The 14559-nt window shown below is 35.6% G+C and overlaps 2 protein-coding genes across 3 annotated transcripts in view; one reads left to right on the top strand and one right to left on the bottom strand.

The window, feature by feature from the left end:
* The window catches only part of LOC117325984, a 34755-nt gene extending 28526 nt beyond the window's left edge, over window positions 1-6229 (bottom strand). The window contains exon 1 of the mRNA XM_033882533.1: window positions 4434-6229. Coding sequence (XP_033738424.1) covers window positions 4434-4458 — 25 coding nt within the window. The 5' untranslated portion in view covers window positions 4459-6229. The remainder of the gene's footprint in view (window positions 1-4433) is intronic.
* On the top strand, window positions 3771-7764 carry LOC117325985. 2 transcript variants are annotated; one of them, XM_033882536.1, is made up of 4 exons: window positions 3771-3902; window positions 3937-3992; window positions 6239-6484; window positions 6664-7764. In XM_033882536.1, the coding sequence occupies exons 2-4, from the start codon at window positions 3976-3978 to the stop codon at window positions 6896-6898; spliced, it is 498 nt and encodes a 165-aa protein (XP_033738427.1). In that variant the 5' UTR covers window positions 3771-3902; window positions 3937-3975; the 3' UTR covers window positions 6899-7764. The 2 variants fall into 2 exon arrangements, with proteins under 2 accessions (XP_033738427.1, XP_033738426.1); XM_033882535.1 differs by having other exon boundaries at window positions 3785-3992.
* The last annotated feature ends 6795 nt before the right edge of the window (window positions 7765-14559 follow it).

The raw sequence follows: 14559 nt of genomic DNA, 5'->3' as shown, positions 1-14559 counted from the left end.
ACTTGAATGTCACCAACAATTTACAGGAAAAAAGCGAATATTTTCCAAAGTAAATTTGTTATTGAAAACACATACTACATGAACACTTTGTAATGGCAAAAGGTCAGCGATATTGCCAATCGTGTATTGTTTGATTACAGCCACCGTCTCCTTCCCTACACCGTCCCACACTAGAAGATGTGGTGACGATCACATAACGACGTTTATTTCCACAAGGCCAATTACGGCACTAACCGCTGTGTTTACCGCAAAACTCATCTATCCTTGTTTAATATTTCATGTCAGTCGGGCGGGTTTGTGACGTTAAGGCGATATAGAACCTACTTTGTTTGTAGTTCTGCAGCCGAAATGGTCTTCTGGGGGACCGCTGGGAACTCGAACAGACGTTTTGTTTGAAACTTTAAATTTTAGGTGTTCCTTAGTATCAATACAACAAGCTGTCAGGTTTGTGTCGAGTTTTGTCGGATGCGGAGAAAATGAGAAATAAAAAACAGTTTAAATATGTCGACAACATCACCACATATTATAATTGAAAATATCAATATGGATTTAAAGAGATAGTAAATTAAGTGGAATTACATTTATATCGCTGTTAAAATAATTCCATACGACTTCATATTACATAACCTGCGATTTTGAAGCATTGAAAAAACATTACTAGAAATCTAATTTCATCATTTCGATTTTAATAGAAATCTTTGAATTGTTAGCAAAGAATCTTAGAACATGGTGCTGGTCTGATAATGAAATACACTGTATACTTCTTATTGGCCAATAAATGTATATACAAAATATAATTCTTTAACAACTTTCTACGGCCATTGATAGAATTACATGTTTCTATCACAATAAAGGATTATTAAATCAATAGACATCACCAAAGATGATACCTCTGTTGGAAAGGGATACGACAAAAACAACAGAGAATACTGACATATATAATAACAAAATCGTAGTTCTACTCTAAATCGATCAAAACTAGGGGTGGTCAGAAGTCTTCCTCATTTGAGGCTACTGGTAAAACAGTCTTCCAATGAAATATTGGAAAGTTGAGAACTTCCCGAAACTCGTGAGTCTGATCACTCTGGATCACACCAGGAACGGCCCGATTTGTACATGTTCACTTTGTGTGTATACATCATTGTAACGACTGTCTGCTTTATAATTTATTTCTTCACTTGTATGTTTTATACACTTTTCTTTTGGCGTGCTTTGAATGTGCTGTACAATATCTTTTATATGAGCTTTCCTCTTTGTGTTTTGAAAGGCTAAAACATGTACTTTACATTCTTACAGTGTAGGTTTTTTGACTAGTTATTTTAAAATGATAGCATTCTCAGTGTATTTGGAAATATATTTTTGAATTAGATTATATTTGGTGTATACTGTACCTTTTGCTGTATCACCATACATGTATATGTAAATTACATTTGTCCTGGTAGTGTCTCAATGAAACTTGTACATGTAGTAACTGAGAGTTGGTATACTTAGTATTAGTTTTTGATTCACATGTAAGCAGTATATTATGTTATACAGCCGCAATTGGGGATTGCACAAAGCACCGGATATAGAAAGTGTAATGTTTTGTAAGAGAATACTAAAGGTTAGAAAATCTACAAGTAATGACTTAGTATATTGTGAATTGGACCGTTTACCTATGTATGTTGTTAGGAAATTAAGAGTGTTTACATATTGGTTAAAGCTACAGGAAACGGATAATTTAACTGTAAAAACTTGTTATGATGAGCGGGTGAACGGAAATGACGAGTGGATAATATTAAGAATGGATTAGCACTGCTAGAGCTCGAATATATGTTTGACACTTTCTTACCTGTCAACTTCGAATTCGCTTTCCAAATAATGAAACAGGGATTAATTATATTACCAAGCAAAATATACTAGCAAACGTATCTGTCTCCCCAAAAGGTTTATTATACCAACATTTGATAGAGAATTACATTGTATTGTGTACGATTTTTATCTTCGTAAACCTATTGAGGTTAAATACATATATTAACCAAATTTAGATTGTCATTTCACAAACTAAACATTGAAGTTGGTAGACACCATAACATTCTACGTAGAAACAGAATTTGCAACAATTGTAACTTAAGAGATGTAGAAGACGAATTCCGTTTTATTCTAATGTGTCCTTTTTATAACGATTTAAGGTCAAGATTTATAACAAAATACAATTATAAGAGACCATCTGTTTTCAAGTTAATTCAGCTGCTAAGTATTCATAATGTAAAGGAATTATCTAATTAAGGTAAATATCTATATCTAGCATACAAATGGCGTAATTGAGAATTTCATTGTTCGGATAGTATGATACAGTACAGTGCATATCTACATTGTAATATGTAACACAAATAATACCTATTGTACATGTAATGTGGATTGTGTACATTGAGATATATTATAATTGTCCTCATTCCTTGCCTGTCATTGATTTAAATTAACTATTTACTACTTAATACAATAGTTGTTTCGGGTTTTAATACTAAAATGGATCAAAAATGTGTTTTGTATTGATCTACATGTTTATATTGATTACATTTATCGATTCTTAGTTATGGATATTGATCAAATTACCACTACATGTAATTGGATTCCTTATATTATATAATTACATGTATTATATTTTATATCATAATATTACGTTGATCGCTTTCCTTTTTACATGTATCCATATGATGTATTGATACATAATCACATACTGTTATTTTTACCTATGGGCCGAAAGGCCTACGGAATAAATGAACTGAACTGAATATTACCTGTTCATTTTTAAACTAGAAGATCTTATGATTTGGTGCTAGTTGATTGTCTCCTTACTTGAATCTTATAACTTGTTGTTGCTAATATATACTATTGTTTGTCGCTATATGTATTGTTGTCTGTAATATGCATTTCTAAATAAAGTTTATATACTTTGATACAATGTGTCATATTTGTATTTTGTTTTTTTTTTGCACATTTACTCTCATTCTTTTATTTATCTAAAACTCGGTTTTTCGTGTTAGTCAAGTTTTAACATATTTAATTGTTAATTAATAAACAAGTTAGGGGCCGGATACAGGTCAATATACAACTATAACTTATGAGGCGCCCTAGGCCTCTCCCGACATATAATAAAACAATAGTTATATTGCATAGCATGTTTGTGGTTAATGAAATATTCCATGAGTTAATTAGCAAAATATTTTCTTATTTCTTTATTTTTTTCTTTCAAATCCATTAAAAACAATTGTTAAATGCATGGAAACTGGCGAACAATGATTTTTGAGGTATTTTTTTTACAAAATCAGAAATCCGATAAACTAAGCTGTCTTATACATGTAGTTTCACAAAAACATATATCATATCTACATATTTAGTATTTAATCATGAGTTTCATGGATTCTGCTGGTTAATTGCGAAAGAATCGACTTTATATGTACAATAGATGTAGGTACATGTAAACGTATAGATGGCGACACTGTCGGACATCTAAAAGATACCTTTACATAAAAAAAGTCATGTCATCTTTTGTAGTTGGTCTGAACTTGTTTTGATATAATCTGTCGAGTGTTTATATACCAGGAAAGTGACGTAACCCGGCTTTTAGATTACATCTGTTACACAAAGGCGCAGACGTCCCTAAACAACAACAAAGGCCTTGCCACGGTCTACCTGGGGCCCCCACGGACTAATGACGTAGGTACATGCATACTTTTGAATGACTCAATCCGATCGATCTGACCAGTGGTCAAGGTAAGCTGTTATCGATTGTGTTGATGACCACAAAGCATTTACCGGTGACAAATACGTCTGTACTACTGGCTAATTGGTGTGGTAACATTTTATGTGTGTGACGTAACACCGTGTTCTTCACCCGATACCAATTTACCTGTTAGTACACCTGACCAGAGACTTGTGATATACAAGTCTCTGACCTGACCACACACCACACTGACAGAAGTATTTACAACGATGTCCTACAGCAGCAGGTAGGTGATTCATCATATATACGTATCTGTGCACGTGCATAAAGAATTGTAAAGCACGTTACGTTATTTTTATCTTGCATTATGCATTCTACATGCACATGTACGTCTCGACTGGGCATATATTACGACATATACACATTTACACGTGTAAATAACAGCAGGTGTATCTATAGGACAGCCCACATGTATACAATATAGATATGTAAATTACATGTAATTTCAGGGACTCGTTATATCATATACAGTACATGTACATTATATATATATGTCCCTGTTGTACGGCCATGCTGGAATGGTCAACTGTATGATCCTATCATTGTAAACAGAAAAGCAAAATCCGACAATTTGATTTCATTAATTTTCTAGGTACTGTTTTGGCTATGGAAAGCATCATTTAGACTGAAAGAAAATATACCAGAATATAAGTTGTTTGATACTTACCATTAGCTATGCACGTCCCTGCCATTAGGTTCAGTCCAAAATTGCACAAACACAACTTTTTGAATGTCACTCAAATTCCTGAAAATAACACGAGCATCATCTTCAGAATCCTCGAATACACAATTCCATGTAAAAATTGAGTTGTCTTCCTCGTTCACAAACTGTTCCATTCAAATGTGGTGGTATGCTATCCAAAATAGTAGTTAAGGTGAAATTTACCTGCAACACGTGCACTCATGCATGAGTGCACCTACTGACAGGTAGACTATAGTGCTGACTTCAGTACAAAGAATTGACATCACAAATGCCATTTTGGTAACATACCAAAAAGATATCCCCACACTGGAATATTTTGTGACATGAAAAGATGATTATATTTCAAAGTTTGCGCATGATGTTATTTTCAGGAATTTTAGTGACTTTTGAAAAGCTTTGTTCATTTTGTACTGGACGTAATGTTAAGCGTTAAAGTGAATAGTGTGCCTCCACCGAGGATCGAACCCTCGACCCTCGGCTTACTGGTACCCCCTAGCGCCAATACACTATCTACAATTAAAACATGCCACTTTTTTCGTCTCGCCTGTCACGAGACGAGACTGATAGTGTTACGTGTACTTTTCCGGCGGCGACGTCATATTTCACATTTGGATGTGTGCAAAGTTTTATTAAATCCAGCAATATAATTTGAGAGTGGTAATTTTTAAGTTGTATACTATTATCATATACTAGTAGATATATATACTCCATGTTTATGCCTATTTCATTGCTATCATGTTCCTTTTATTATAAATTGATGATGGGAGAACTCCAATAAGTTGAAATTATTTGTGCTCAATCCTTTCTTCAAATCAATTTTGACAATAAAACATGTTTAAGTAAGTAATTGGAATGAATCATGGTATATATCACATGTATTACCATGTCACTTTTCAGGGTAAAATGCGATTAAAAATAATTGTTTTGCAATGCGTAATTATTTACATATGTCTATAATGTATACGGGGTATTTCCATACCATTATGTGGAGGTTTTTTTTTAGTTTGCTAAAGAAATTAATAATATATTGACAAAGCGGGACAGGCGAGACATGGTTACCTGTATTTTTTTCTCTCTTTCAATCTAAATGATTATTTTCCGAATAAATGTGTTATTTTCATACATTGACGTATTCACATGTACATGTATATAGTTACCGTATGGGGTAATGACCCCATACGGTAAGTATATACATGTACATGTAAGTGCCTGCATACAAAGTGTAACATATATTTATATAATTACCAGTTTATCAAAGTTAAATACACGACAGGTTATTAAAAACTTTGTATATTACTTTTTATATGCATGAAAAAGTACTTTTCCTTTCTTTGTAAGGCAAACAATCGCGCCTGTGTGTGTTTAATGCATCCTTCAAAAAAATCTGTTACTAGTACTGACGTAGGTACGTATTTCCTAACGGAGATTCTAAGTTTGCCTACATTATATCTGAACATGCCCCTAGCTCGTCTGTCACTATATACTCAAAACTCTACCCCGTCTGTCACTACATACTCCGCCCTCTGTCCCGTCTGTCACTACATACTCCGCCCTCTACCCCGTCTGTCACTACATACTCCGCCCTCTACCCCGTCTGTCACTACCTACTCCGCCCTCTGCCTCGTCTGTCAATACATACTCCATCATAAATTAAATGAATTGTACATGTTATGCAATTGAATACTTCGCCACCTTCCCCGTTAATGTAGAATGTAAAGTATAAACATATATATCCCACGCAGTACAATTATTTTTGTTCATATCAACAGAGATTACTACGGTGACAATTCGTCAACTGACGAAGACGAGAACATCCGGTCACGTGCGGGAAGTCATATTATCAAGAATCGGGGACTACACGGCTGGACACAATGGCGCTGCAACCTTAACGATCAACTCATCGACGTCATGGCAACTCGCCAGAACTTCTTGCGTCAGCAGTCCAAAAGTTCAAACCTTCTAGTTAATGGACGCTTCCTCGAGAGTATGACGGAACCGGAAATACTGATGGAACGGTAAGACCATGTCCGGTTAAAGTTTGTTTGTAAACGTTTCTTATAAATCGATCTTTATCAGAGTGCATTGTGATAATCTCCTTCTGATCATTACAAGTCTCATACCATTGTATATTGTTTATTCTGGGTGACTGACACGCATTCTGGGAAAACTTGCTTAATTCAGTTCATTGTTTCAGACGTCTGTCCGACTTTGTGCTGAGTCGAGCTGTCGAAGACAAGCGAGAGGATGGGGACCGATTGATGTTGCAACCAGAGGCTTTCATTAGTTTCGGAATCCCCCGAGCACGTCTCCTGGGAACTGACGCCCGTCGGAGTCAGTCTTCCGGGCGGACGACACCATCCGATGATACCTTTGAATCCAGACCCCGTCGCTATGTAACGTACAGCGACGAATACTTGCTACACAGTTAGTTTCTGAAGATTATTGCGCGCGCATTCCGGTGGTTATACTGGATTGACGCCTTCTGACGATGATATGGGATTAAAGACGTCTGAAAATGATATTGGATTGACGCCTTCTGACGATGATATGGGATTAAAGACGTCTGACGATGATAATGGATTGACGTCTTCTGACGATGATACTGGATTGGCACCCTATGATTATGATACTGGATTGACGCCTTCTGACGATGATACTGGATTGACGCCTTCTGATGATTTATTGTATTTGTAATTTCTGACGGAAATGCTGAATTGATGCATTCGAAAGTGTTTTTTTTTTCAATTGACACCAATTGAAATTATTTTGGATTGTTTGTAGTTTACTAGATTTTTCCTATGTTGAGATTTCTGTTCTAGAATAATACTGTTTCTGTTTCTTATTTGATTGTGTACATTGTATACTTTGACAGTTTATCTCAACTCATTCACACCTGATCCGAAAAAAAACAAGATGAACTTGTTTCTACACTGAGACTATTGAAAAGTGATCAATGTTTTGACATTGCAAGTTGCCAAATAATGTTGATTAAAATTGCATGTAAAGTAAATAGAGCGGTGGTCACACGGAAAGAACGGTGACTACACGGACATAGCAATGATCACACGGAAATAATGGTTGCCACACGGACAGTCCGTGAGTCCCACAGTTTATGTTAGAGTCTTGTCTCTTGTCAGGGGAGACTAAATCCTGTTCGCACGTCATATTTGTATATACATATATATATTTCATTGTTTTATTGTTGTTTAGATTGTTTCATGTTCGTATTAAAGAGTTTATTAATTACTTTTATGAATTAAAATATTTGGATGTTTCAATAAAATTATCAAACAATGATCAGCGTTTGTAAAACTTTACCTGAGCTCGTCTATCATTTCGCAATTATACCACCATGAATCGTTTTACATTGCATGTATATATCAATGATGGGTACTAGTGGGCTTGCGATTTCACAAGCCCACTTTCCTTAATATCGGCGTTGCTGTGTGTGAGGGTAGTTTTGGTTTGTATCGGAGTAAAACAGTGTGGTTTTTTTACAAACAAAAACATAAAACAGTATGTTCCTGCTGATATGTGCTTCATTCAGAAAGTAATTGCAATAGGCGGGTATAACTCTGTTTTCACACAGTTCTTGTTTTAAAATATGCGCATTAATAGGCATTTCACATCTATATAAAAAAATAAATTCCTGAAATGACGCATAGCGGCATGTGAATGAAAATTCGAATAAAAGTTGTCTCCTTGAAAAGACTCTAAACCATTCAAATAGCGATAGCAAAATCGAGAGACACAATATGCTCTACAATATGGTTAGTCAGGGTATGGTGATCCATAAGGTAAATAGCCACGTATTGTATTCTTTCAGAATTTAGCCTCGGTTCGGTGTTCTACATAGTATTTGACTACATAATGTTGTTCTTTAGGGCATTTAGTCACGGTATGATGTTCTATAAGGTATTGAGCCACGGTATGATGTTCTATAAGGTATTTAGTCACGGTATGATGTTCTATAAGGTATTAAGCCACAGTATGGTGTTCTATAAGGTATTTAGTCACGGTATGGTGTTATATAAGGTATTTAGTCACGGTATGGTGTTCTATAAGGTATTTAGTCACGGTATGGTGTTCTATAAGGTATTTAGTCACGGTATAGTGTTCTATAAGGTATATAGTCACGGTATGGTGTTCTATAAAGTATTTAGTCACGGTATGGTGTTATGTAAGGTATTTAGTCACGGTATGGTGTTCTATAAGGTGTTTAGTCACGGTATGGTGTTCTATAAGGTATTTAGTCACAGCATGATGTTCTATCAGGTATTTAGTCACGGTATGGTGTTCTATAAGGTATTTAGTCACAGTATGGTGTTCTATAAGGTATTTAGTCACAGCATGGTGTTCTATCAGGTATTTAATCACGGTATGGTGTTCTATAAGGTATTTAGTCACAGTATGGTGTTCTATATGGTATTAAGCCACGGTATGGTGTTCTATAAGGTATTTAGCCACGGTATGGTGTTCTATAAGGTATTTAGTCACAGTATGGTGTTCTATAAGGTATTTAGTCACGGTATGATGTTCTATAAGGTATTTAGTCACGGTATGATGTTCTATAAGGTATTTAGTCACGGTATGGTGTTCTATAAGGTATTTAGCCACAGTATGGTGTTCTATAAGGTATTAAGTCATGATATGGTGTTCTATAAGGTATTTAGCCACGGTATGGTGTTCTATAAGGTATTTAGTCACGGTATGATGCTCTATAATGTATTTAGCCACGGTATGATGTTCTATAAGGTATTTAGTCACGGTATGATGTTCTATAAGGTATTTAGTCACGGTATGATGTTCTATAAGGTATTTAGTCACGGTATGGTGTTATATAAGGTATTTAGCCACGGTATGGTGTTCTATAAGGTATTTAGTCACGGTATGATGTTCTATAAGGTATTTAGTCACAGTATGGTGTTCTATAAGGTATTTAGCCACGGTATGGTGTTCTATAAGGTATTTAGTCACGGTATGGTGTTCTATAAGGTATTTAGCCACGGTATGGTGTTCTATAAGGTATTTAGCCACGGTATGGTGTTCTATAAGGTATTAAGCCACGGTATGATGTTCTATAAGGTATTTAGCCACAGTATGGTGTTCTATAATGTATTTAGTCACGGTATGGTGTTCTATAAGGTATTTAGTCACGGTATGATGTTCTATAATGTATTTAGTCACGGTATGGTGTTCTATAAGGTATGTCGTCACGGTATGGTGTTCTATAAGGTATTTAGTCACAGTATGGTGTTCTATAAGGTATTTAGCCACAGTATGGTGTTCTATAAGGTATTTAGTCATGGTATGGTGTTCTATAAGGTATTTAGCCACGGTATGGTGTTCTATAAGGTATTTAGCCACGGTATGGTGTTCTATAAGGTATTTAGTCACAGTATGGTGTTCTATAAGGTATTTAGTCACGGTATGATGTTCTATAAGATATTTAGTCACGGTATGGTGTTCTATAAGGTATTTAGCCACAGTATGGTGTTCTATAAGGTATTTAGTCATGATATGGTGTTCTATAAGGTATTTAGCCACGGTATGGTGTTCTATAAGGTATTTAGTCACGGTATGATGCTCTATAATGTATTTAGCCACGGTATGATGTTCTATAAGGTATTTAGTCACGGTATGATGTTCTATAAGGTATTTAGTCACGGTATGGTGTTATATAAGGTATTTAGCCACGGTATGGTGTTCTATAAGGTATTTAGTCACGGTATGATGTTCTATAAGGTATTTAGTCACAGTATGTTGTTCTATAAGGTATTTAGCCACGGTATGGTGTTCTATAAGGTATTTAGTCACGGTATGGTGTTCTATAAGGTATTTAGCCACGGTATGGTGTTCTATAAGGTATTTAGTCACGGTATGGTGTTCTATAAGGTATTTAGCCACGGTATGGTGTTCTATAAGGTATTTAGCCACGGTATGGTGTTCTATAAGGTATTTAGCCACGGTATGATGTTCTATAAGGTATTTAGCCACAGTATGGTGTTCTATAAGGTATTTAGTCACGGTATGATGTTCTATAATGTATTTAGTCACGGTATGGTGTTCTATAAGGTATGTCGTCACGGTATGGTGTTCTATAAGGTATTTAGTCACAGTATGGTGTTCTATAAGGTATTTAGCCACAGTATGGTGTTCTATAAGGTATTTAGTCATGGTATGGTGTTCTATAAGGTATTTAGCCACGGTATGGTGTTCTATAAGGTATTTAGTCACGGTATGGTGTTCTATAAGGTATTTAGCCACGGTATGGTGTTCTATAAGGTATTTAGCCACGGTATGATGTTCTATAAGGTATTTAGCCACGGTATGGTGTTCTATAAGGTATTTAGTCACGGTATGGTGTTCTATAAGGTATTTAGTCACGGTATGGTGTTCTATAAGGTATTTAGTCACGGTATGGTGTTCTATAAGGTATTTAGTCACGGTATGGTGTTCTATAAGGTATTTAGTCACAGTATGGTGTTCTATAAGGTATTTAGTCACGGTATGGTGTTCTATAAGGTATTTAGTCACAGCATGGTGTTCTATCAGGTATTTAGTCACGGTATGGTGTTCTATAAGGTATTTAGTCACAGTATGGTGTTCTATATGGTATTAAGCCACGGTATGGTGTTCTATAAGGTATTTAGCCACGGTATGGTGTTCTATAAGGTATTTAGTCACAGTATGGTGTTCTATAAGGTATTTAGTCACGGTATGGTGTTATGTAAGGTATTTAGTCACGGTATGGTGTTCTATAAGGTGTTTAGTCACGGTATGGTGTTCTATAAGGTATTTAGTCACAGCATGATGTTCTATCAGGTATTTAGTCACGGTATGGTGTTCTATAAGGTATTTAGTCACAGTATGGTGTTCTATAAGGTATTTAGTCACAGCATGGTGTTCTATCAGGTATTTAATCACGGTATGGTGTTCTATAAGGTATTTAGTCACAGTATGGTGTTCTATATGGTATTAAGCCACGGTATGGTGTTCTATAAGGTATTTAGCCACGGTATGGTGTTCTATAAGGTATTTAGTCACAGTATGGTGTTCTATAAGGTATTTAGTCACGGTATGATGTTCTATAAGGTATTTAGTCACGGTATGGTGTTCTATAAGGTATTTAGCCACAGTATGGTGTTCTATAAGGTATTAAGTCATGATATGGTGTTCTATAAGGTATTTAGCCACGGTATGGTGTTCTATAAGGTATTTAGTCATGGTATGATGCTCTATAATGTATTTAGCCACGGTATGATGTTCTATAAGGTATTTAGTCACGGTATGATGTTCTATAAGGTATTTAGTCACGGTATGATGTTCTATAAGGTATTTAGTCACGGTATGGTGTTATATAAGGTATTTAGCCACGGTATGGTGTTCTATAAGGTATTTAGTCACGGTATGATGTTCTATAAGGTATTTAGTCACAGTATGGTGTTCTATAAGGTATTTAGCCACGGTATGGTGTTCTATAAGGTATTTAGTCACGGTATGGTGTTCTATAAGGTATTTAGCCACGGTATGGTGTTCTATAAGGTATTTAGCCACGGTATGGTGTTCTATAAGGTATTAAGCCACGGTATGATGTTCTATAAGGTATTTAGCCACAGTATGGTGTTCTATAATGTATTTAGTCACGGTATGGTGTTCTATAAGGTATTTAGTCACGGTATGATGTTCTATAATGTATTTAGTCACGGTATGGTGTTCTATAAGGTATGTCGTCACGGTATGGTGTTCTATAAGGTATTTAGTCACAGTATGGTGTTCTATAAGGTATTTAGCCACAGTATGGTGTTCTATAAGGTATTTAGTCATGGTATGGTGTTCTATAAGGTATTTAGCCACGGTATGGTGTTCTATAAGGTATTTAGCCACGGTATGGTGTTCTATAAGGTATTTAGTCACAGTATGGTGTTCTATAAGGTATTTAGTCACGGTATGATGTTCTATAAGGTATTTAGTCACGGTATGGTGTTCTATAAGGTATTTAGCCACAGTATGGTGTTCTATAAGGTATTTAGTCATGATATGGTGTTCTATAAGGTATTTAGCCACGGTATGGTGTTCTATAAGGTATTTAGTCACGGTATGATGCTCTATAATGTATTTAGCCACGGTATGATGTTCTATAAGGTATTTAGTCACGGTATGATGTTCTATAAGGTATTTAGTCACGGTATGGTGTTATATAAGGTATTTAGCCACGGTATGGTGTTCTATAAGGTATTTAGTCACGGTATGATGTTCTATAAGGTATTTAGTCACAGTATGTTGTTCTATAAGGTATTTAGCCACGGTATGGTGTTCTATAAGGTATTTAGTCACGGTATGGTGTTCTATAAGGTATTTAGCCACGGTATGGTGTTCTATAAGGTATTTAGTCACGGTATGGTGTTCTATAAGGTATTTAGCCACGGTATGGTGTTCTATAAGGTATTTAGCCACGGTATGGTGTTCTATAAGGTATTTAGCCACGGTATGATGTTCTATAAGGTATTTAGCCACAGTATGGTGTTCTATAAGGTATTTAGTCACGGTATGATGTTCTATAATGTATTTAGTCACGGTATGGTGTTCTATAAGGTATGTCGTCACGGTATGGTGTTCTATAAGGTATTTAGTCACAGTATGGTGTTCTATAAGGTATTTAGCCACAGTATGGTGTTCTATAAGGTATTTAGTCATGGTATGGTGTTCTATAAGGTATTTAGCCACGGTATGGTGTTCTATAAGGTATTTAGTCACGGTATGGTGTTCCATAAGGTATTTAGCCACGGTATGGTGTTCTATAAGGTATTTAGCCACGGTATGATGTTCTATAAGGTATTTAGCCACGGTATGGTGTTCTATAAGGTATTTAGTCACGGTATGGTGTTCTATAAGGTATTTAGTCACGGTATGGTGTTCTATAAGGTATTTAGTCACGGTATGGTGTTCTATAAGGTATTTAGTCACGGTATGGTGTTCTATAAGGTATTTAGTCACAGTATGGTGTTCTATAAGGTATTTAGTCACGGTATGGTGTTCTATAAGGTATTTAGTCACAGCATGGTGTTCTATCAGGTATTTAGTCACGGTATGGTGTTCTATAAGGTATTTAGTCACAGTATGGTGTTCTATATGGTATTAAGCCACGGTATGGTGTTCTATAAGGTATTTAGCCACGGTATGGTGTTCTATAAGGTATTTAGTCACAGTATGGTGTTCTATAAGGTATTTAGTCACGGTATGATGTTCTATAAGGTATTTAGTCACGGTATGGTGTTCTATAAGGTATTTAGCCACAGTATGGTGTTCTATAAGGTATTTAGTCATGATATGGTGTTCTATAAGGTATTTAGCCACGGTATGGTGTTCTATAAGGTATTTAGTCACGGTATGATGCTCTATAATGTATTTAGCCACGGTATGATGTTCTATAAGGTATTTAGTCACGGTATGATGTTCTATAAGGTATTTAGTCACGGTATGATGTTCTATAAGGTATTTAGTCACGGTATGGTGTTATATAAGGTATTTAGCCACGGTATGGTGTTCTATAAGGTATTTAGTCACGGTATGATGTTCTATAAGGTATTTAGTCACAGTATGGTGTTCTATAAGGTATTTAGCCACGGTATGGTGTTCTATAAGGTATTTAGTCACGGTATGGTGTTCTATAAGGTATTTAGCCACGGTATGGTGTTCTATAAGGTATTTAGTCACGGTATGGTGTTCTATAAGGTATTTAGCCACGGTATGGTGTTCTATAAGGTATTTAGCCACGGTATGGTGTTCTATAAGGTATTTAGCCACGGTATGATGTTCTATAAGGTATTTAGCCACAGTATGGTGTTCTATAATGTATTTAGTCACGGTATGGTGTTCTATAAGGTATTTAGTCACGGTATGATGTTCTATAATGTATTTAGTCACGGTATGGTGTTCTATAAGGTATGTAGTCACGGTATGGTGTTCTATAAGGTATTTAGTCACAGCATGGTGTTCTATAAGGTATTTAGCCACAGTATGGTGTTCTATAAGGTATTTAGTCATGGTATGGTGTTCTATAAGGTATTTAGCCACGGTATGGTGTTAT

Source organism: Pecten maximus, chromosome 4, assembly GCF_902652985.1.
Source record: "Pecten maximus chromosome 4, xPecMax1.1, whole genome shotgun sequence".
NCBI lineage: Eukaryota > Metazoa > Mollusca > Bivalvia > Pectinida > Pectinidae > Pecten > Pecten maximus.
The sequence above is the reverse complement of the archived record's forward strand: the minus strand, read 5'-3'. Positions and strand labels throughout refer to the sequence as shown.